This window comes from Onychomys torridus, chromosome 3 (genome assembly GCF_903995425.1).
Source record: "Onychomys torridus chromosome 3, mOncTor1.1, whole genome shotgun sequence".
Lineage (NCBI taxonomy): Eukaryota > Metazoa > Chordata > Mammalia > Rodentia > Cricetidae > Onychomys > Onychomys torridus.
Window position 1 is genome coordinate 152850812 of NC_050445.1, and position 17942 is coordinate 152868753.

Sequence of the window (17942 nt, forward strand, 5' to 3'; positions counted from 1 at the left end):
TGGAAACAAAATGTAAACTCATACTGTTCAAAATCCTCTAAAAATCATTCTCTTGGGAAAATAATTTATTTGAGTTGCACAATTTCTCAGAGCAAGGCATTCTCTTCATTCAGGCTTAGGTAGCATACACAATCGAATGACAAAAATGAAGCTGCTATTTTGTCAGATTTCACGAATCAAGGGGTGGGTGAAAGCTACTGATTTTTTTTTTTTTTTTTTCTTTTGAGAATGAACTCCACCTGGAAGGAGCCTGAAGAGCTTTGATTCTGACCTGAAAGTGTTCCTGCGGATTCTAGAATCCCAATGGGAGAGGAAACCACGCCAGGAATTAGCCCAAGAATATTTTTTTTCAAATAATAGCAAACAAACAAATGCAGCAAAACAAGACTAGCCCATTATATCCCTAAGGAACGGCTGGCTGGAGAACTGCTTGGAAGAAAGGGGGGGTGGGGGTCTTTGTTACAAACTTCCTTCCCCTGTCCTGGCTCCAGTTTCCCTATCCCTCCTACCCCCTGTGGAGTTGTGTTTTCTGGGATCAGCAAGTAAAAAATCACAGTGGTCTTTTCTTTTTTCCTCTTTCTCCTATAAACAAAGCTTTATCACGTGTGGCCTTAAACTTTCTGCAATTTGCAAAGAAATGGCTCAAAGTCTCCAGCGCTCTCTGCACCCTGGGAGCTGAGACGCAGGACAGTGCCCTTGCCAGGGTGCCCAATTCCCTCCAGACTGCCAGAAAAAAAACGAGGCCAACTGGAAAGGCGAAAGAGAAAGATTGCCCCGGTGAGACCAGACCCTCGGTCTTTTCTTTTCTCTAATCTGTTCTGTCTGCGCCCACCAGTTCTCTTAACTTGCCAGAACTACTGGGAACTGCTGTGAAGTGTTGCCTCAGTTTCTTCCTTGAGGCTGTGCCCCGTCATTTAGCCTTTGCTGAACTTTCTGAGAACTGGCCAGCTTTGATCTCTACCTCCAGGTAAGAATGGGTTCTTTTTATTAATTAATTAATTTATTCATTTATTAGTGTTTTTTAATTGTGTGAGCATTATGCTTTGCTCTCCTACAATAGAAGTTGATAATTTGACATTGATTTCTGCAGGACTTTCATTTCCATGACACTTCAGTAAAAGGCAGTGGGTTCCCTTGTCAGCTGGGTCAAATAGGAAAGTCTTTCTGGTGGGAGAAGCCAGGTAAATTCAGATCTGCTTTCGAATTCGGGCTTTGATGCTTATTAGTTGGGTAGCCTCTGACAGAAACCTCAACTGCTCTTAGCCAAATCTTAAGTAGATAAGATGATTTTGAAGTTTGGGGGTTATTTTAAAGATTACAATATATGCATATATCACTCTGAATAGAAGTAGTGCTTATGAAGTGTGAATCTGACAGTAAAATCATTTGTTGTTAGGGGTGGGAGGTCAGTATTCTATGAAAGGAGGTTTGTTTTTAAGCTCTTGAGGAGTCAGAGCTCCTGGCTGGTGCAGAGCTGTTGAGAGGGGAGGGCTGGGTGTGGCTACTGTCTGACCTCTGTGACAGCCCATGCAGGGTGGCTGCACAAAGCTGGTCCAGAGCATATATGTGTGACTAACTTTATTGACCTTGGCCATCTATACTCATTTAAAGACTAGATTCTCAAACCAACCCATGTGAACAGAGAATTCAGCTTTTTAAAATGCTACCAGCTTGGCTTGTTTGCTTTAGAATCTGGAGTATGTATGCCCTAACCTAGAATATTAAATGAAACTTTGGCATCTGCCTTTTTATTATTGAAAAATCTACTCAAGTGGACCAAGGATATATCAGATGCATATTCCTCTAAACTGTGCTCTAGTCCTGCTATACAAATGCAGAGGAAGAGAAGGAGCTGAAACCTGCTTAGAGCATACTGCCGTCATGCTGATTTGCATATTAGCCATTAAGATGCAGTTTTGCTTCAGCAATACTATGTAGTGTCAATTTTTTAAGAGTGTTACTTTGTCCAATCACAATATTGACCCAGACCAGGGTGCCTGCTCTTTGTCCTCACCACCCGTTCACAATAAGAATGATTGTGTCAACACATCCAGATACAAGAAGATAGCACACTTAAACATCTCAAATTCCAAAGATATTATTTCCAGTATGTTTTACTGTTTGGCATAAGCAGCTGATAATCTAACCATTTGCTCTTTGAAAGATTCACTTCAAGTGATGTGTTGTTGCATAATCTAGTTCACAGCTTCAAAATCTTGTCTGATAGGAGGAAGTAGGTTGATAGTCCCTTAAAAGGGCAAATTTTAATTATATAGTTTCTGGAAAGAATCATATTCTGAGTTGTAAATTTACTATTATACCTTTTATGTTTTAAAATCTTTCTGGCTATATGTTTTTATGTAGTGATATTTTTAGGTTTCTAGTGTCATAATATTTTTATGTAGAATGCATATTTATTATGAAAAAACTAGAAGATATGTATAGACTTAATTAACATTAAAAACTTCTCTGCTCGCTGGGCGGTGGTGGCACACACCTTTAATCCCCGTACTGGGGAGGCAGAGGAAGGTGGATCTGTGTGAGTTCGAGGCCAGTCTGGGCTACAGAGTGAGTTCCAGGAAAGTCACAAAGTTACACAGAGAAACCCTGTCTCAAAAAACAAAACAAAACAAAACCCAACTTCTCTGCAATGCCATTCACCAGAAATAATGCGTTTTCACGGAAGTTGCTGAAACTTTATTTCTCTGCGTGTAAGTTCATTTCTTATCATTCTGTTTGTCACACTGTTTTAAAAATAAATTCTTCTCTGTTCAATTTCTGTATTTACTTCTTCACCTTACCTCCCAGTGGTTTTTAAGACTTCATTGTGAGATATCACCATAATTTGTTGGCTATTTAGATCATTTGCTTATTTGGATATTTTTCATCCTAAACAATGACTATTTCAAGATGTTCTCCATAAGGTACTGGGTAGACTTGTTGAAATGAAACCTACTCAACATTGCAGGAGCCTGTGTTTTTCAAGTAGAGTTTGACTGTTCTTGTACAGCATTGTTTTGAATATCCAATCTCAGTAATTTAGTAGGTAGGTAAAATTGGTACCCCAGCCTGTAACAGTGTTTTTTAGAGTTCTGATTTTGTTTCTGTTACTGTTGTGTTATTGTTGTTTTTATCAGGAATGGATGTTGAATGTTATCAACCACTATTACCACTCAATTTCTGATTTTTTTTAGAATAATCCCATTAAAGTATTGAGCAATTGATTTTGTTTTGGTAATATTTGGGGGAGTTTATTATCTATAGGTTTTTTCTGAAGTTTGTCTTTTTATGCTGTCCTCATTAAACTTCATAATGGTCTTTTCAGTTGTATCAAATGAATAACATCAGTGAATCCATTTCTTTCTATGCTTACTTCCCTTAGAGGTGATCTCTTGATAAAGCACCCTGCCATTTACTTTATGTCTTATAGTATTTTTGAAAAGCCCTGCCCCTCTCTTTTAAACCTTGTATGTTTCCCATAAAATAAAGAATAAAGACATCTACTTCATTTGTAAATTGTTAAGGTTGTCTGCTGTTACTTTTGTGTTTCAAAATGAGTCATGCCATCATTCCTTGATTTTCTTTTCAAATATGAAATGCTATCTGTGACACCAAATGATGGAACTTTAATAAACCAAGAAGAAGAATTGGCTAACAAGTTCAAGATTGTATATACATAAGCAGAACAATCCTAAATTCTACCACATGCATGAAGTTTTACTCCAAATATTATTTCTGCAGTCAGTGTAATGAGGGTTAGAAAACCTCTATTTGTGTACAAAGGGGCATCTTGTAACCAATAGGGACAGCCATGCTGTTTTAATTTTTGAATCCTGTGGCATGCATTAGATTATCAGACAAACTCTGGCTCATGTAGAAAGCTAACAAAGTGTAGCACAGGATGTGTAAATATTAATGTTAACAGGGAGAAATAGGGTCAGACTGTGCAAAACTGTTAGGAGTTTGGTCAGGAGGAAGAGAGAGGGGAGGGTGGGAATTAAGCATGGGGAGGGTTTCCCTTCCTCTAAGGCAAACTAAAGCCTGTCCTTTCATCTAAATTCAGTCCAGGCACTAGAACTTCATCGTTCACATTCCTTCCTCATTAGCCAAGTGGTACACAAATTGGACCTCTTCCTTTTTGCTTCGTTTTAATCCTTGCTCTGGTGCCATGGGAATGCTAAGGTGCTTCAGGGGTCTGGGATGGTGTCAGCTTCTGCTGTTCATGAGTCTTGGAAGCCTTAATTCTAATGAATCAATATTCAAGAGGTTGGATTTCTCTTCCTCTTCCTGCTCGCGCCCAGTTTAGTCTGGCGAGACCACAAAGTCAGAAAATTTCTGCCTCGTTATTTATTCCAAAGGCAACATGGAAATTTATTCTTTGCTATAATGAGGCTCAAAGTGAAGAGATTGAAAAGGAACGCTGGATTCGTTAATCAAATATCCTGTCTGATTTTAATTGAAAAATGTTGCCAACGTACTGTGGTAAGATGTGATAGTGACCCTTTAAATTATACCTATAGAACTGTAGTCTACTGTGAAATGGAAACGTTTTTAAATTATGTAGATCGGAATTAAATTGTTGTTTCCTTTTAAAATCAACTTTGACAGGCTGGGATAAGGAACGTTTTCATAATGGACACTTCATCCAAGAAAAACGCCCATTTGTTCCACAAAAATCCAGCGCGTCCTGTTAGAAGTCAGTCCCTTAAAGTGGGGCATCCGTCCCCAGAGGAAGCACGACCGTGCTGTGGCGAACTCAAGGTAGAAGAAGGCTTGGGTGTAGTTTATATGCTGACTTCCTTCCAGATAAAATTCAGCTAGAAGAGGAAATTGCTTTCTTTTTGAAAATAGGCTCTTAACTGTAAATTATTAAGCCCACTGGCCAAGCAGTGGAATCATTTTTGCAGGCTAGATGAATTTCGTGGACTCGTTTGAAGGTCTTCTTATACAAACGGGAGACGGGGAAGAGACGTTTGTTAAAGCACTGCCCTGCACTATGTGTTGTACTAAACATACCCACACTGTTTTCCTTCTAAGAAAGAAAACTTTGGCTTTTCTTGTTACACAGAAAGGGACAGGTATCTGCATGATGCAAGTCTCCCTTCTTTACAGCAAATACTATTAACAAAACAACATAATATTGTATTTTAATAAATATGAAACTGAATTTGCATGCATACTACTTTACACATATAATTAAAACACATCTATTAAAATATAACCAGATACCGAAGAACCACTGAAAAATTAAGAATGAAGTTAACAAGTACATATCTAAAGGACTTGGTCTCAAGAAAACCAAACAAACAAAAAAAGTAGACTGAACATTTCAGTGTAGGATGTTCCCTGGTGGTGCAGGATTTTGATTTCAAAATGTATAATAGGCAAGGTTGGACTTGTGAGAAGATGGCACATGTATGGGTTATGATTTTCACTTCTTTCATTTCCTTACCCATCTATGGCTTTTTCCACGCCATTCATTGATAGTCTCAAAGCCAGACTCTCTTTAATGTCTTTATTGGAGGGTTAGGGGAGAGATGGAATCCTGCATGCAATTTACATGAAAATCAGCTTGCATTTCAACTGCCAAGTAATTTGGAGGGGTTGTTTTGGGGGAGGGGAGGAAAGCTGCATGGTCTTGAGACTAATTAGAGCTGCAACAGTACTTGAATCAAACTGTCAATGGTAACACACTTGCTGTTCAACATTGCTCCTCCTTGAATTTTGTTTCCTTAGTAACTTCTGAGCTATGCCAAGCTAGTCAGACTCCGTGTGCCCTTTCATGTTTTCCAGGTGTTCTTGGGTGCCCTGTCTTTTGTTTACTTTGCCAAAGCATTGGCAGAAGGCTATCTGAAGAGCACCATCACTCAGATAGAGAGAAGGTTTGATATCTCTTCCTCTCTGGTGGGAATAATTGATGGTAGTTTTGAAATCGGTAGGTATTACAGAAGCCAGACTTTCTCTTTAACCTGCTCAATATCATCCTTCATTGTCTGCTGAGATCCCACCTGTAAAATCCTATTTGGACAAATCTGCCAGGACCTTATGCTACATAATGGAAACCCATTCTTTGACAGAGTAGGCAACTGATAACAATTTCCCTGCCTCCAGTTTTTCCAAATGGACACCTTAGATGACTCAGCTACATATCTCAGAGGATACTTTTCTTAGAGGAAGATGGGGTGCTGATTGGTATTTGGGTTTGTGATATGTGGGAAGCACCTATTGGAGGAATGAGAATATAGGAACATGCAGAGGGACTCTGCCAAAATGTAGCCCAAATATTTAAGAAGTAGATACTTATGTATTTTTCTGCACAGTAGCTGTGAAAGAGAGAAAGGGGATTCTATTCTATCAGCAGGAACAGAAGAGCAGAGCAGACTGTAAAAACTTACAATTACATAGCCTCTATTTAGCAATTGCTTAGACTCCCTCTTCAAAGAGTGACTTCAATGACTGATTTGAAAGTGTGGTTCCAGTTAGTCTGCTCCCTGGTTTAATAGAAATGTGAGACATTTAGTGCCTTTTCAAAGTAAATAAAATAATCCCTTCAGTGGTCACTGATGCCGTTTGGGACAAATAAAATTGCAGGGAAGTCTCTTAACTGCTTTAGTGTCAACTTTACCTCAAATGTGAGGAATATTTAAATCTTCTATTTTTTTTTTTTAATTTTGCTATTTTGATTTCATTTGTAACTTGGGATGTCACAGAGAAAGTGAGACCAATGAACATATAAACTTTTCCTTTCTGGCTTTTGCAATAAACACAGCCCTCACTTCAAAAGGGATAAGAGATAGTTTATTTGGGGGATAATGCATGACCATAACCCAGGGACACAGACTTAGGCTACTCCAAATAGTGTCCTAATGTGGTAACTGTTTCATGAAGGTTTTTTTTTAAGAACAAAGAAAGCCATAAATCAAGATGCTTCCAAACATGTTGGTGGAAATACTAGGTAGGTGGTTATAGCAAAGTAGGGAAAACCTCTGGTACTGGGCTAGGAGCCTGCTTGATGATGATATTAGCTTTTGGAAAGGTGGAAGCTAGAGATCTGTTCATACAGTCAAAGGTATTTACCTACCTAGTGGTGAGGAAGATGTCAGGTCATACACAAAGGAAGGTGACAAATTACTATGTAGGAGATTAAGAAGACCTAAGATAATTTGAGTCTTAATCCATAAAATTCCAAGCACTAGTGTTCTAAGCAGGCTATCAGCCTTTGTTGGTAGAGAATTCCAGCTAATTTGTTCACAAAGATCTTGAATCAATGCCAATCACACTTAATGGACATAATGGTATCTGGGGAGTGTTAAAGTACAGGTACTGATTCTGCAGGGAGGGGACCCAAGCTTTTATTTGTTTTTGTTTTAGATTATAATTAGTTAGTTATTTAGTTATTAATTTAATCTCTGTGTTTGCATGTGCATGCGCATGTGTTCCATGGTACACATGGAAGGTCAAAGGATACCTTGAGAGTCATTTTTCTCCTTCTACCATGTTGGTTCTCTAGCTTGAACTCAAGTCATCAACTTGGTGACTAGTGCCTTTGCCTGCTGAGACATCTCATAGCAAGTCTGCATTTTTTGTTGTCAGAGGCCATCATTGCTGTTAGTCAATGACCTTTCATATATCAAGGTTCTAAAATGCCTAATCACACCAGTTCCTTATATCACAGTGTCAATTCCTTCTGTCATGTGATAGTCTACATCATGGAAATAAAGGGGTATTGATAGGAAGCCAGTACCTGCGGAGAGAGGCAGACTTACAGATGGAGGGAGATGTGGCAGGGAAAATGAGATATCAGCAAGTTTAATTCTCCTCGCTCTTGGTTTCTGTGTAGAAACACCTTAGTGCTAGAGATGCTTAGAAATGGTGTGAACTCTCTGTTGGATTACCTCAATATATAAGATGGAAACTGGTGCCAGCAGCCAGTCTCTACACACATGCAACACATGTGCACTTTCCTCCCACACACATGTTCCCACACGTGTGAATACACCCCCCCCCCACATACATACAACAAATATTATATGTAATAATCTATACATGCAACAACTTGATTGAAATTCTTTCAATTTCAATTGATTGTCCATAGAAACTCTAGCATATTCTGAATAGAAAATCACATGACCAAAATAGAAGACGCTATTTATTTATTTATTTGATTCCTAAGTATGCCAATGATTTTTGCCCTTTTCACTCAATTGGCCTTGGGACTATGTTGAATTGAAGTTGTGATAATTAATACCATTTTCTTGTTTCTGACTTAATACAGTGCTTTTAAAACATCACTATTCAACAATGTACCTGTTGCATGGTTTTTATTTTCATTAACTTATTAATTTGCTTTGTATGGTTTTTAGTAAGCATACTTTAGAATTTTATTACTCAGCACATTTTTCTTTCTTCTTTCTGTCTTTCACTGTTTTGATTTTCTGAGACATGGTATCTCATCCTGTGACTCTGGCTGGCATGTAACTCACTGTATAGACCATTCTGACCTCAAATAACATAGATCTGTTGGCTTCAGCCTCCTGAGTGCTGGGATTGAAGTGTGCACCACCATGCCAGGCTCAGTTTTTCTTATACTTCATTTACTGGCTGCGTTGAGGGATTCACTACATGTCTTCTATTCTGCAAAAGATGGTTCTTCTACCTGTTATATAGTGGCTTAATTAACGGATTTCTTCTTAGCTCCCAGTCTCACTCCTGTAAAGAGTCTAAGCAGGCTTCACTCACTGTTCTGTTTGCTAATAGGATATTGACCTTCCAACTGCACTTTGGGCTCCAGTTGCCAATGCTCACACTGTCCTTGTTCAGTCTTTGTTTCTGGTACATAAGATAACTTCAGTTCTTTGCTTTCTTTTCTAAGATTTGAAATTTTGAATGTGTGTACATAAAAAGAAAAAAATTGAGGAGTAAATTTGGTAAAGCATTTATTAAACTTCTGGGACCTCTTATTTATTTATCAATTAGTCATGTGAAGTATGGAAGAATTTTTATATCCAATTCAGTGTGTGTGTGTGTGTGTGTGTGTGTGTGTGTGTGTGTGTGTGTATGCACATATGTATGTGATATCTGTGCAAACATGTACATGCATATGTGTACACAGATACTCTGCCTGTGCATGCATATGTGGAAGCCAGAGGTAGACGTCCAGCATCTTCCTTTATTACTGTTCACATTGTCTTTTGAGACAGAGTCTCTCACTGAACCTGGTGCTCAGCATTGTAGTTGGGCTGGCTGGCCAGAAAGCCTTTGGGACTTGCCAATCTCCACACCTCCTCCTCTGAACCCAGTACCAGATTACTGGTGCCAGCTTCATGCCACCTTTTATGTTGGTGTTGGGGATCTGAATACAGCCAGCACATTACTCCCTGGCCCTCTTCTCAGATGTTCCCATTCATTTTTATTTTAGACTTTAAATCATCATATATTTCTCATGTATCTCTCCTGGGAACTTAGAAAGGTTGCTATTACAGCACATACAGGAAACTTAAACTCCTGGAGATGGAACAGGTGGTGAAATGGCATTATTCATTAATGTGACAAAGAAACACCTTTGAACCCCAGTCCCTTCTTGTGAGAGTTTGGTGAAGGGTACATGGAGCTATAAAAGGATTGTTATAAAATGTAAGTAAGCTTCACAAACAGAAAGACGTAACCAGTCATATACTACTTAAGTGTCAAATGGGCATTCTCACGCTTTTTTTTTTTTTTAAGCAAATTTTAAAGACCTTCCAAGAGTCAAGCACAGAGACCTCATTTCTAAGCAACTTTTCCCACGACCTTATTATTATCCTTCAGGCTGTAACATTCACCACTCATTTTCCAATTGACTAACTCTGGCAGTATGTCTGAACAGTAGTAAGCCAGATGATTGCTTGCAGATGGGAAATATGCTCCTCCCCTGCTGTAACATGGGAACACCAAGGACAGCAAAAAGTCAGGCCCCCACAGCCAGTTGATGGGGAAGGGTTTGCTTCTTTATCTAAACAGAAGTTCCTACAATGAGACTTCCCAAATGATTATAGCTAAAATGTGAAAGGTCCTTAAAATGTACACCCCTAACCCAGGCTTCTCATGGTGTATCGCTGGTGTGATCCATACTATTGTAGTTGAGCTTACCTTGCAAATACAGGTTCCTTGACTGAACCCTGGTCCATAGCAGCAGAAATTGGATATGATAAGATGTTTACATTTTTAAGAGCTTTGTATCTCTCTTTGCACCATCTAGGAATTCTTTTATATAACAGAACCTGAGAAATATTCCCATAAAACATGTTGAGTCATAGAGCTCAGGAGATAGCTCATTCAGTAAAGTGTCATGTAAACATGAAGACCTGAGTTTGATGTCTGCATCCATATTAAATAACAACAAAATTCCAGGCATGGTATTGAACCCTTTCTTGTTATTGAGAATGAACGTGTAGAGACAGGTTACAACTTGCTGGATCACAGCCTAGCCTAAATCAGAAAGCCACAGGCCTATGTCTGCTTATGATATAAGGCAGACAGCATCTGAGGGCTGACACCCAAGATGACCTCTAATCTCCATATACACACCAACACACACACACACACACACACACACACGAATGTGTACACATAAATGCATACATACAAAAGTAATTTATGACATTTCATTAGAGCTATTTTAGAATTATGTAATTCTTACTTTAAAACCAATATTATTTATTCACTTTTTAAAATGCCTGTCTTGTGAATTAAAGTATCATTTTATAAATGCGAGTTTAGTATTTTATTTCAGTTCAAGTGAAGTATAGTGTTTTTGTAATACATTTCTTCAGGGAATATCAGCTTTAGAGATAATACAAAAATACATTTCAAAAGCAATTGAAAAACTAATAGAAACTTTAATCCAAAGCGTGTGAATGGAGAAAACTATTAAAATTTGTTGCAAAATCACTAAAAAAAATAAAAAATATCAACTAGAGGAAGCCTTGTAGATTTATTTTTAATTTTTAGGGATGTGTGTGTGTGTGTGTGTGTGTGTGTGTGTGTGTGCGCGCGTGCATTTGAATGCAGGTGCCCTTGGAGTTCTGATAAGGGCTTCTAAATCCCCTGCAGCTGGAGTTACAGGCAGCAGTGAGCCACACAGTGTGGGTGTTGAGAACCAAACTCTGTAAGAGCAGTACACTCTCTTTGCCAAGGAGCTATCCCTCCAGCCCTCTGTCTGTAATTTAATTTACGGATAAAATGCTTTTAAAAGAACAAATGACTAGGTTGGGTCAAAGTGGTAGGGGGATGGTAAGTGGAATCTTTTGACAAAAAAGATCAGGTGAATGAATGAGTCATGAATCTGAAGGTAATTCCTGCAGCCATTTTAGCTCACAGGGACAAAGCAGCATGACAGGAAGGCTGGGTCAGTTGTCTCCTTAGAGTGAAGCTTCGATCAATTTGTGTGTGTCATTTATTCGCTTCTGTTGTTGACAGTTTCCTAGACCATGAATGCTTCTTCTTGCCCCCAAAGGGAATCTCCTGGTCATCACATTTGTTAGCTACTTTGGTGCCAAACTTCACAGGCCAAAAATAATAGGAGCAGGATGCCTAGTCATGGGAGTGGGAACGATGCTCATCACAGCGCCCCAGTTCTTCATGGAGAAGTAAGTATAAAGCGTCCATCTGTTTCCAACCTTTTCCTGCAATGGCGGATCTCCTCCTCCTTTTTTAAATGATAATTTTGTCTTGTTTTATAAGGCAGATGTCTTCCTAGGTGGCTCTGTCTAGACAGATACTTACTTTTCTAGACAGCCCAAGATGGCATTGAATTCACAGGCTTCCTGCCTCAGCCTCCAGAGTTCTGGGATAGTGGGTGTTTGTTTAAATATGTATATGTGGATGCTCTGCCTGCCTGTATCTTTGTACAAGATGTGCATGCAGTGCCATGGGGGCTAGAAGAGGACATTGGATGCCTTTGAACTGCACTTGCAGTTGGTTGTGAACTGCCACACGGGTGCTGGGAGTTGAACCCAGGTCCTCTGCAAGAGCAGCTAGTGCTCTTCACCATGAGCCATGTCTTCAGCCCCATCATCTGATATTCTTTACAGTTTTTCACAACACTGTTCATTGATTGTGGGCTTTTGTAAATATGCATTGTTTTATATAAATAAACTTTTTATTCTGTATTCTTCAAATAAATAACCTTGGTTATTTACATAAAATTTATCAATCATAGATGCTAATTATTAAGGGCCACTCTTTCTGGCTGAGTTTAACATTCTTTTTCTAACCTCCACTAACTCATCTATCTAGTATTGATATAGTATAGATCCATGCTGATCATTATCTTAGACACTGTGAATAAGGGAATGAAAAGAAGTCCCTGAGCTCATGGATCTTAGGAGGAAGAGAAAGCAATACACAAATACAGAGTGCTGAGCTATGTCAAATAGGGATATTATCTATAGAGAATGGGGCTGGAAAAGATGGCCAAGCCTTTAAGAGCACTTGCTGTACTAGCTGTATGTTGCACAAACACCTGTAATTGCAGCTCAGAGGCACCCAGCACTGTCTTCTGGCTTCCCTGTGAGCATGGGTGTGCATGCTATCATACACACATTCACATACTCTCAGGCACACCACACACACACACACACACACACACACACACACACACACACACGAATGACAAGCAACAACTGCCTAGTGAAGACACTTAAGGGAAGAACTGTGAAAAGACTAGGGGACTGTCACAGATTGTGAGCTCTGGTGATGTGCTCTGCCTCCCCAGTACTGGGGTTCTAAATGCCCGCTGCTGCACCTGTCATTTAACTGGGTGCTAGGGGTCTGAACTCAGAACCTCATGCCTGCACAGCAGGTCCTGTACTGATGAGGTGTCTCCTTGGACCCAGACATGGTGTGTTTAAATGTTTATTATGACTGTGACTACTGCTTTAAAAACTGATACTGATGAACAAGCTTGGGATGGCACAGGAAGTGGGCACAGATTTCTACATGCTCAGTATAGACTACCCTAGTCAGAATTTGAAAGCTGTTCAGAACTAAAACCCAACTTAAGAGCATTCATGGTGGAGGCTGGGGCTTATCAGAATAAAGCACTGTCCTGTACACCAGGGAAGCGGAATCAGCTCCCAGCATGGAAAAAAAAGAAAAGCAAAACATTTTCTGCCATTATTTGGGGCTGATAATACAGGCCTGTAATACCCACTAGTCCCAAGGCTGAAGCAGGAGGATCACATAAGTTCAGGGCCAGTCTGTGTAAGCCATAGTGATTTCATGGCCAGCTCATGACAATTTAGCAAGGGCATGTGTCAACTTAAAAAGAAACCCATGAAGTGGTGAGGGGTGGAGGAGTGGGGCTGGATTAATCTGTAGTCAGAGTCATTACCTGGAGGGAAAAAGCAGAATTTCTTCTGGGCAAACAGCTCTAGAGTCATGCTGCATTTTACACATTCTCTAGAACTGGCCTATGAGTGTTCTGCTAACACCTGGAGTTGATATGATACTGATTTTTTTCTAACTTGGAGACAGCCTTGGTCTTCAGCAAATGTACATAGATACCTCTTGTTCTAAGGGAATACATGATGGCCAGTCTCTATCTTCTGCTAAAATAAGTCTGAAAATGATTCTTGCTTTTCTTTTCTGTCACTGGTTCATGGAGGGCTGAGAACGGCACAAAGACAGGCAGCATCTTCTGGCCAGCCATGAAACAAGCTACGATTCAGTGCTGGTCTGGTGTGATGAGTCCATTTGAAGGGAACTGCAGACCCAGCCTGACCCCTCAGGAGTGGCAAAGCAAGCCTCTGTTTTAGCATGATGTTAGCCTTTCAGTGTAAAATTTTCTTTGTATGCAGGTACAGCTATGAGAAATATGAGAAGTATTCTCCCTCCTCCAACCTGACTCCCAACATCTCTCCATGCCACCTAGAGTCCAGCAATCTGTCACCAAGCTCAGTCATGGGGAAATCACAAAACAAAATAAATGATGGTAAGATGGTTTTTAAAAATTGACTTGTGTAAATAAATAGTTTTTAGCTTTTATGTATACTTTAGTTTATTAATTTTTCTCTGAAAAGCATTATTACTTGAAATACTAAAGTGTAAAAAAATTTCTACAATTGTGCTGAGGAGATGGCTCAGTGGGAAAGGGTGGTTGCTTTGCAAGCATGAGGACCTAAGTTCAAATCCCCAGCACCTACTCACAAATCTAGGCATGTCTGCACATGCCTATAGACCCACCACTAGGGACACAGGTAGGTGGGTTCCTAAAATTCACTACCCAGCCCAGCTAATAGAGTAAGCTTCTGGTTCAGTGAGAGATTCTGTCCTGAGGCGACAGGGAAAGAATAATGGGGAAAGGTACCACTATGCTCTGGCCTGTGCAGGCACACAGGGATGGGCAGGCACACCTGCTGTTCACATGCCTGCCCTGCAAAGTGTTCTCTCTCTCTCTCTCTCTCTCTCTCTCTCTCTCTCTCTCTCTCTCTCTCTCTCTCTCTCTCTCACACACACACACACACACACACACACACACACACACACACACACACACAGCTCCTAGAGTATACAGCTGTGTGATATGATCCCTGTAAAACACTCCAGTGATTCAATATTATGGAAAAGACCACAAATTGTTTGTTGGTGACTAGGAGCATCTGCCAGTGGTTCCAAGTGAGATAGATCTTGAAGTGAAAATAAAATGAATTTCACAAACAGAAACATCAATCTAAAAGGTCAGATAAGAAATGTAAATTTTTCCCATGGTTACATTTAATTCCTTCTTCATCCCCTTCACACCTAGGTAAAAATAGCTTCCACCTCCCAGTGTTGATGCGAAGACTCCAGTTATAAATTCCCAAGAACCACTTAGCCCAGCGTGTGCCTGGGATGGGGCATTTAGATGTGGTAATTACTGGAGGCAGTTAACATCCTTGGTTTTATTAGAGTGCTGGAACTCTGTGAAGCGGTCTTTCATTTATGTGACTGACATAACTGCCCTGCCTCATATGGTCAGATTATGGCATGACATTTATTAATGTATCCTTAAATAGTCAGCTTTAGATCCAGCTCTAAAAATATTGTCAAAAAAATCTGTTCCTTTTGTTGGAAGATGTGAACTGCTGAAGAATATAAGATGTATAACTTTCATATGGCTTGTTTCCAGAATTCTAAAAAGAGTTGATTACTACCAGATATAACTGTAGGCAATGCAGCCCAGTGTTGCACTTATCAGCCACATCAACATTTGAGTTTCAGGTAGAACTTGGACAACAATGAAAAAATACTGGTGGTTGAAAAATACATAATTTTTATTAAATGTAGATGTGAATAAGCATTTGTTCATGACCTGTTTTGCCTCAGAGAACATGCTGACAGGTGCTGGAGAATAGAAGACAAGTATCTCTGTGTAGGTACAAAAATGAAAAGAGGGAAAATAAGTTAAAGGAATGTGCAGAAGTGAGAATCTCTCAGTGAGGCCTCCAAATTTATCTGTGAAAGAGATGGAAGTCACACACACAAAACCAATTCAGCCTCATCCAAAATCTTACCAGATTAGCACTGTGGAAATGTAGAAATAATATTTAACATCAACAGTGAGCTAGCTCTAGTCCTCTTCTTTGCTTTTCTTTCTAGAATGTGAAGGGGATACCAGCTCCTCCATGTGGGTTTATGTCTTCCTGGGAAATCTCCTTCGAGGATTAGGGGAAACTCCCATCCAACCCCTCGGCATCGCCTATCTGGATGACTTTGCCAGTGAGGATAATGCTGCATTCTACATTGGTAATGCCCACCTCATCCAGCATGAGAAGTGGGGTACCTGTGCCCCCTTTCCATCTATTCCAAATTTGGCATGGAAGGTTTTTGTGCTCAGTCTCCATGCCTTCTTTCATTCAGCTATCACATGTCTGAAATACACAAAGGATTTGAACAGTGAAGGCACTTCACTAATCAGTGTCTGTTGCACAAGGAAAAAAACACCATACTAGAAGAAAGAATATAGCTGATCTCAGCTGCAATGGCATGGGACCTTGTGAAGGCATCTGGGGGACTTCAGAGTTCAGAGACTGTTTTTGATGTTCTGTTATTGTTGTGTGTGTGTGTGTGTGTGTGTGTGTGTGTGTGTGTGTGTGTGTGTGTGTGTCTGCTGTTTCTGCAGTTCTAGAAACTGCTTTGCATTATAAAAGCTCTGGTTAACTGAAGGATCTTTTATTTTATTTTATTTTTTTCCTATTTGAGATAGGAAGGAATTCTGGAACCTTAGAGCAGATATAAATGACTGAAAAGAAATATAAAGAGAACATAAGCAAGGCTCAAGGCTACCCCATCTGTAGATCAGGTCCCAGAGGACAGCAGCAGTCCCCAGTGTACACTACAAAAGAAGGGCAAATGCATTGGAAAATCTTCCACACAAAATCGTATAGCAGAAGTGAACTCTTAAGTTCATATACATCCAAGCACTATTTAATGGGTGTCTTACACCCTGGAATTCAGCTACAAATTAGAACTGCAGGGATGACTATTGTGTCTTCTGTGTTTCATACATCAGTTATGATTTCTTGGAATTCTGATCCTTTGAATGTATAGCCTTTGGAAACAAAGGACAAGACTGAAGGACAGGCTATACTAAGAATCACTGTGTTTCTGGGCACATACCACAGAAATCCCCAATATCCTGCATATACCAATACAGACTAAAATTAAGAACAGGCTCTCGCTCTAATGGAAAACTGGAGCATAACTCAGGAGTGAAAGAAAGACTATCTGGGGGTGCACTAAGCACCCAGGGGCTGGCTAGATTTACCTTCCTTTGGAGATGCTCAGAGGCTACACATGGTGTTACACTTGCTTCTATTCTGAAAGAGGCCAAGGAATGGCTCTCCATGCCTCCGGTTCATGTAATCTCCCAGGAATATGTGTGTTTGTGTTGAGAGAATGGCATGTGGGAGATACTTGCCTGAGCAGGACAACCTTTCTGCTTGCCAGTGACACTGTCCTCTGTAACCTGTTCCCATCATCTGTCAGGCTACCCCTGACCTGTGGTGAGCTTTCTAGAAAAACTTGCTCCAAAATTTGCCTCCTTTGCTAGCTGCTTCCTGAGACAACACTCTCTCCACAGTGCTTCCTCACACGCTCCACACGGATGAGCAAGCGCTCTTTATCACCGAGTTGGGAAAAATCCATTTTAATGTCAAAATAGAACTTATGTTTAACTAATCATAAACATTTTTTTGAAAGATTACCAAATTAGTGCAGTTCTGTTTTCTTTGTTTTTATCTCAAGTGGCCGCTGGCTCCTTCCTCCACCTCTCAAAGGCTAAGATTGCTAAACTGTGGACAACCACAAATGTCAGAACTAAAGTTTGCTTCACATTTGGAATTTAAATTTGTCAGAGTCTTGGTGTTAGAAGTAATGGTTTTCTCCCCAAATAGAGAAGGACTTATTTCCCAGTGCTTTAAAACAGTAGCCAGTGACACACCCACAGATGAGGTGCTGAGGTATTTAATTTGCAGCTACCAATGGCATCTCATTTATATTTCCTGCTTCTTAGCAGTTTATTAATTTACCAAGGCAAAGCCAAATGGTAGGTATTCTTATTTTTTCTCTTCCTCCCCCCTTTTTAGTATGTTTTATTTTGGTTTGGTTTGCTTTTTTTTTTTTTTTTTTTTTTTTACAGGGTGTGTGCAGACAGTGGCAATTATAGGGCCCATTTTTGGCTTCCTCTTGGGTTCATTATGCGCCAAACTGTATGTTGATATTGGCTTTGTGAATCTAGGTAAGTATGTTTCTTAATTAATTAATTAATTAGTTAATTAACCAACCAAATTTTACTTCTCTGTGTGTGCTCATTGCATGATGTACTTGTGAAGGTCAGTGAACAACTTCTACAAATCGGTTCTTACCTTTCACCAGGTGGGTCCTGGGATGGAACTCAGACACTCAGGCTTGGTACACACTAA

At 39.8% G+C, this 17942-nt stretch overlaps 1 protein-coding gene across 7 annotated transcripts in view; it reads left to right on the top strand.

Moving 5' to 3' along the window:
• Nucleotides 1–534: 534 nt before the first annotated feature.
• Slco1c1 (solute carrier organic anion transporter family member 1C1) overlaps nucleotides 535–17942 on the top strand; it is a 42022-nt gene continuing 24614 nt past the window's right edge. For 2 of the 7 annotated variants that reach the window (XM_036180709.1, XM_036180715.1), the window contains exons 1-7: nucleotides 536–967; nucleotides 4609–4761; nucleotides 5794–5935; nucleotides 11495–11627; nucleotides 13839–13972; nucleotides 15619–15765; nucleotides 17660–17758. In XM_036180709.1, the coding sequence (XP_036036602.1) occupies nucleotides 4633–4761; nucleotides 5794–5935; nucleotides 11495–11627; nucleotides 13839–13972; nucleotides 15619–15765; nucleotides 17660–17758 (784 nt within the window). In that variant the 5' untranslated portion in view covers nucleotides 536–967; nucleotides 4609–4632. Of the gene's footprint in view, nucleotides 968–1090; nucleotides 1182–4608; nucleotides 4762–5793; nucleotides 5936–11494; nucleotides 11628–13838; nucleotides 13973–15618; nucleotides 15766–17659; nucleotides 17759–17942 lie in introns of all 7 variants that reach the window. The other 5 variants (XM_036180710.1, XM_036180711.1, XM_036180712.1 and 2 more) reach the window with 5 other exon arrangements.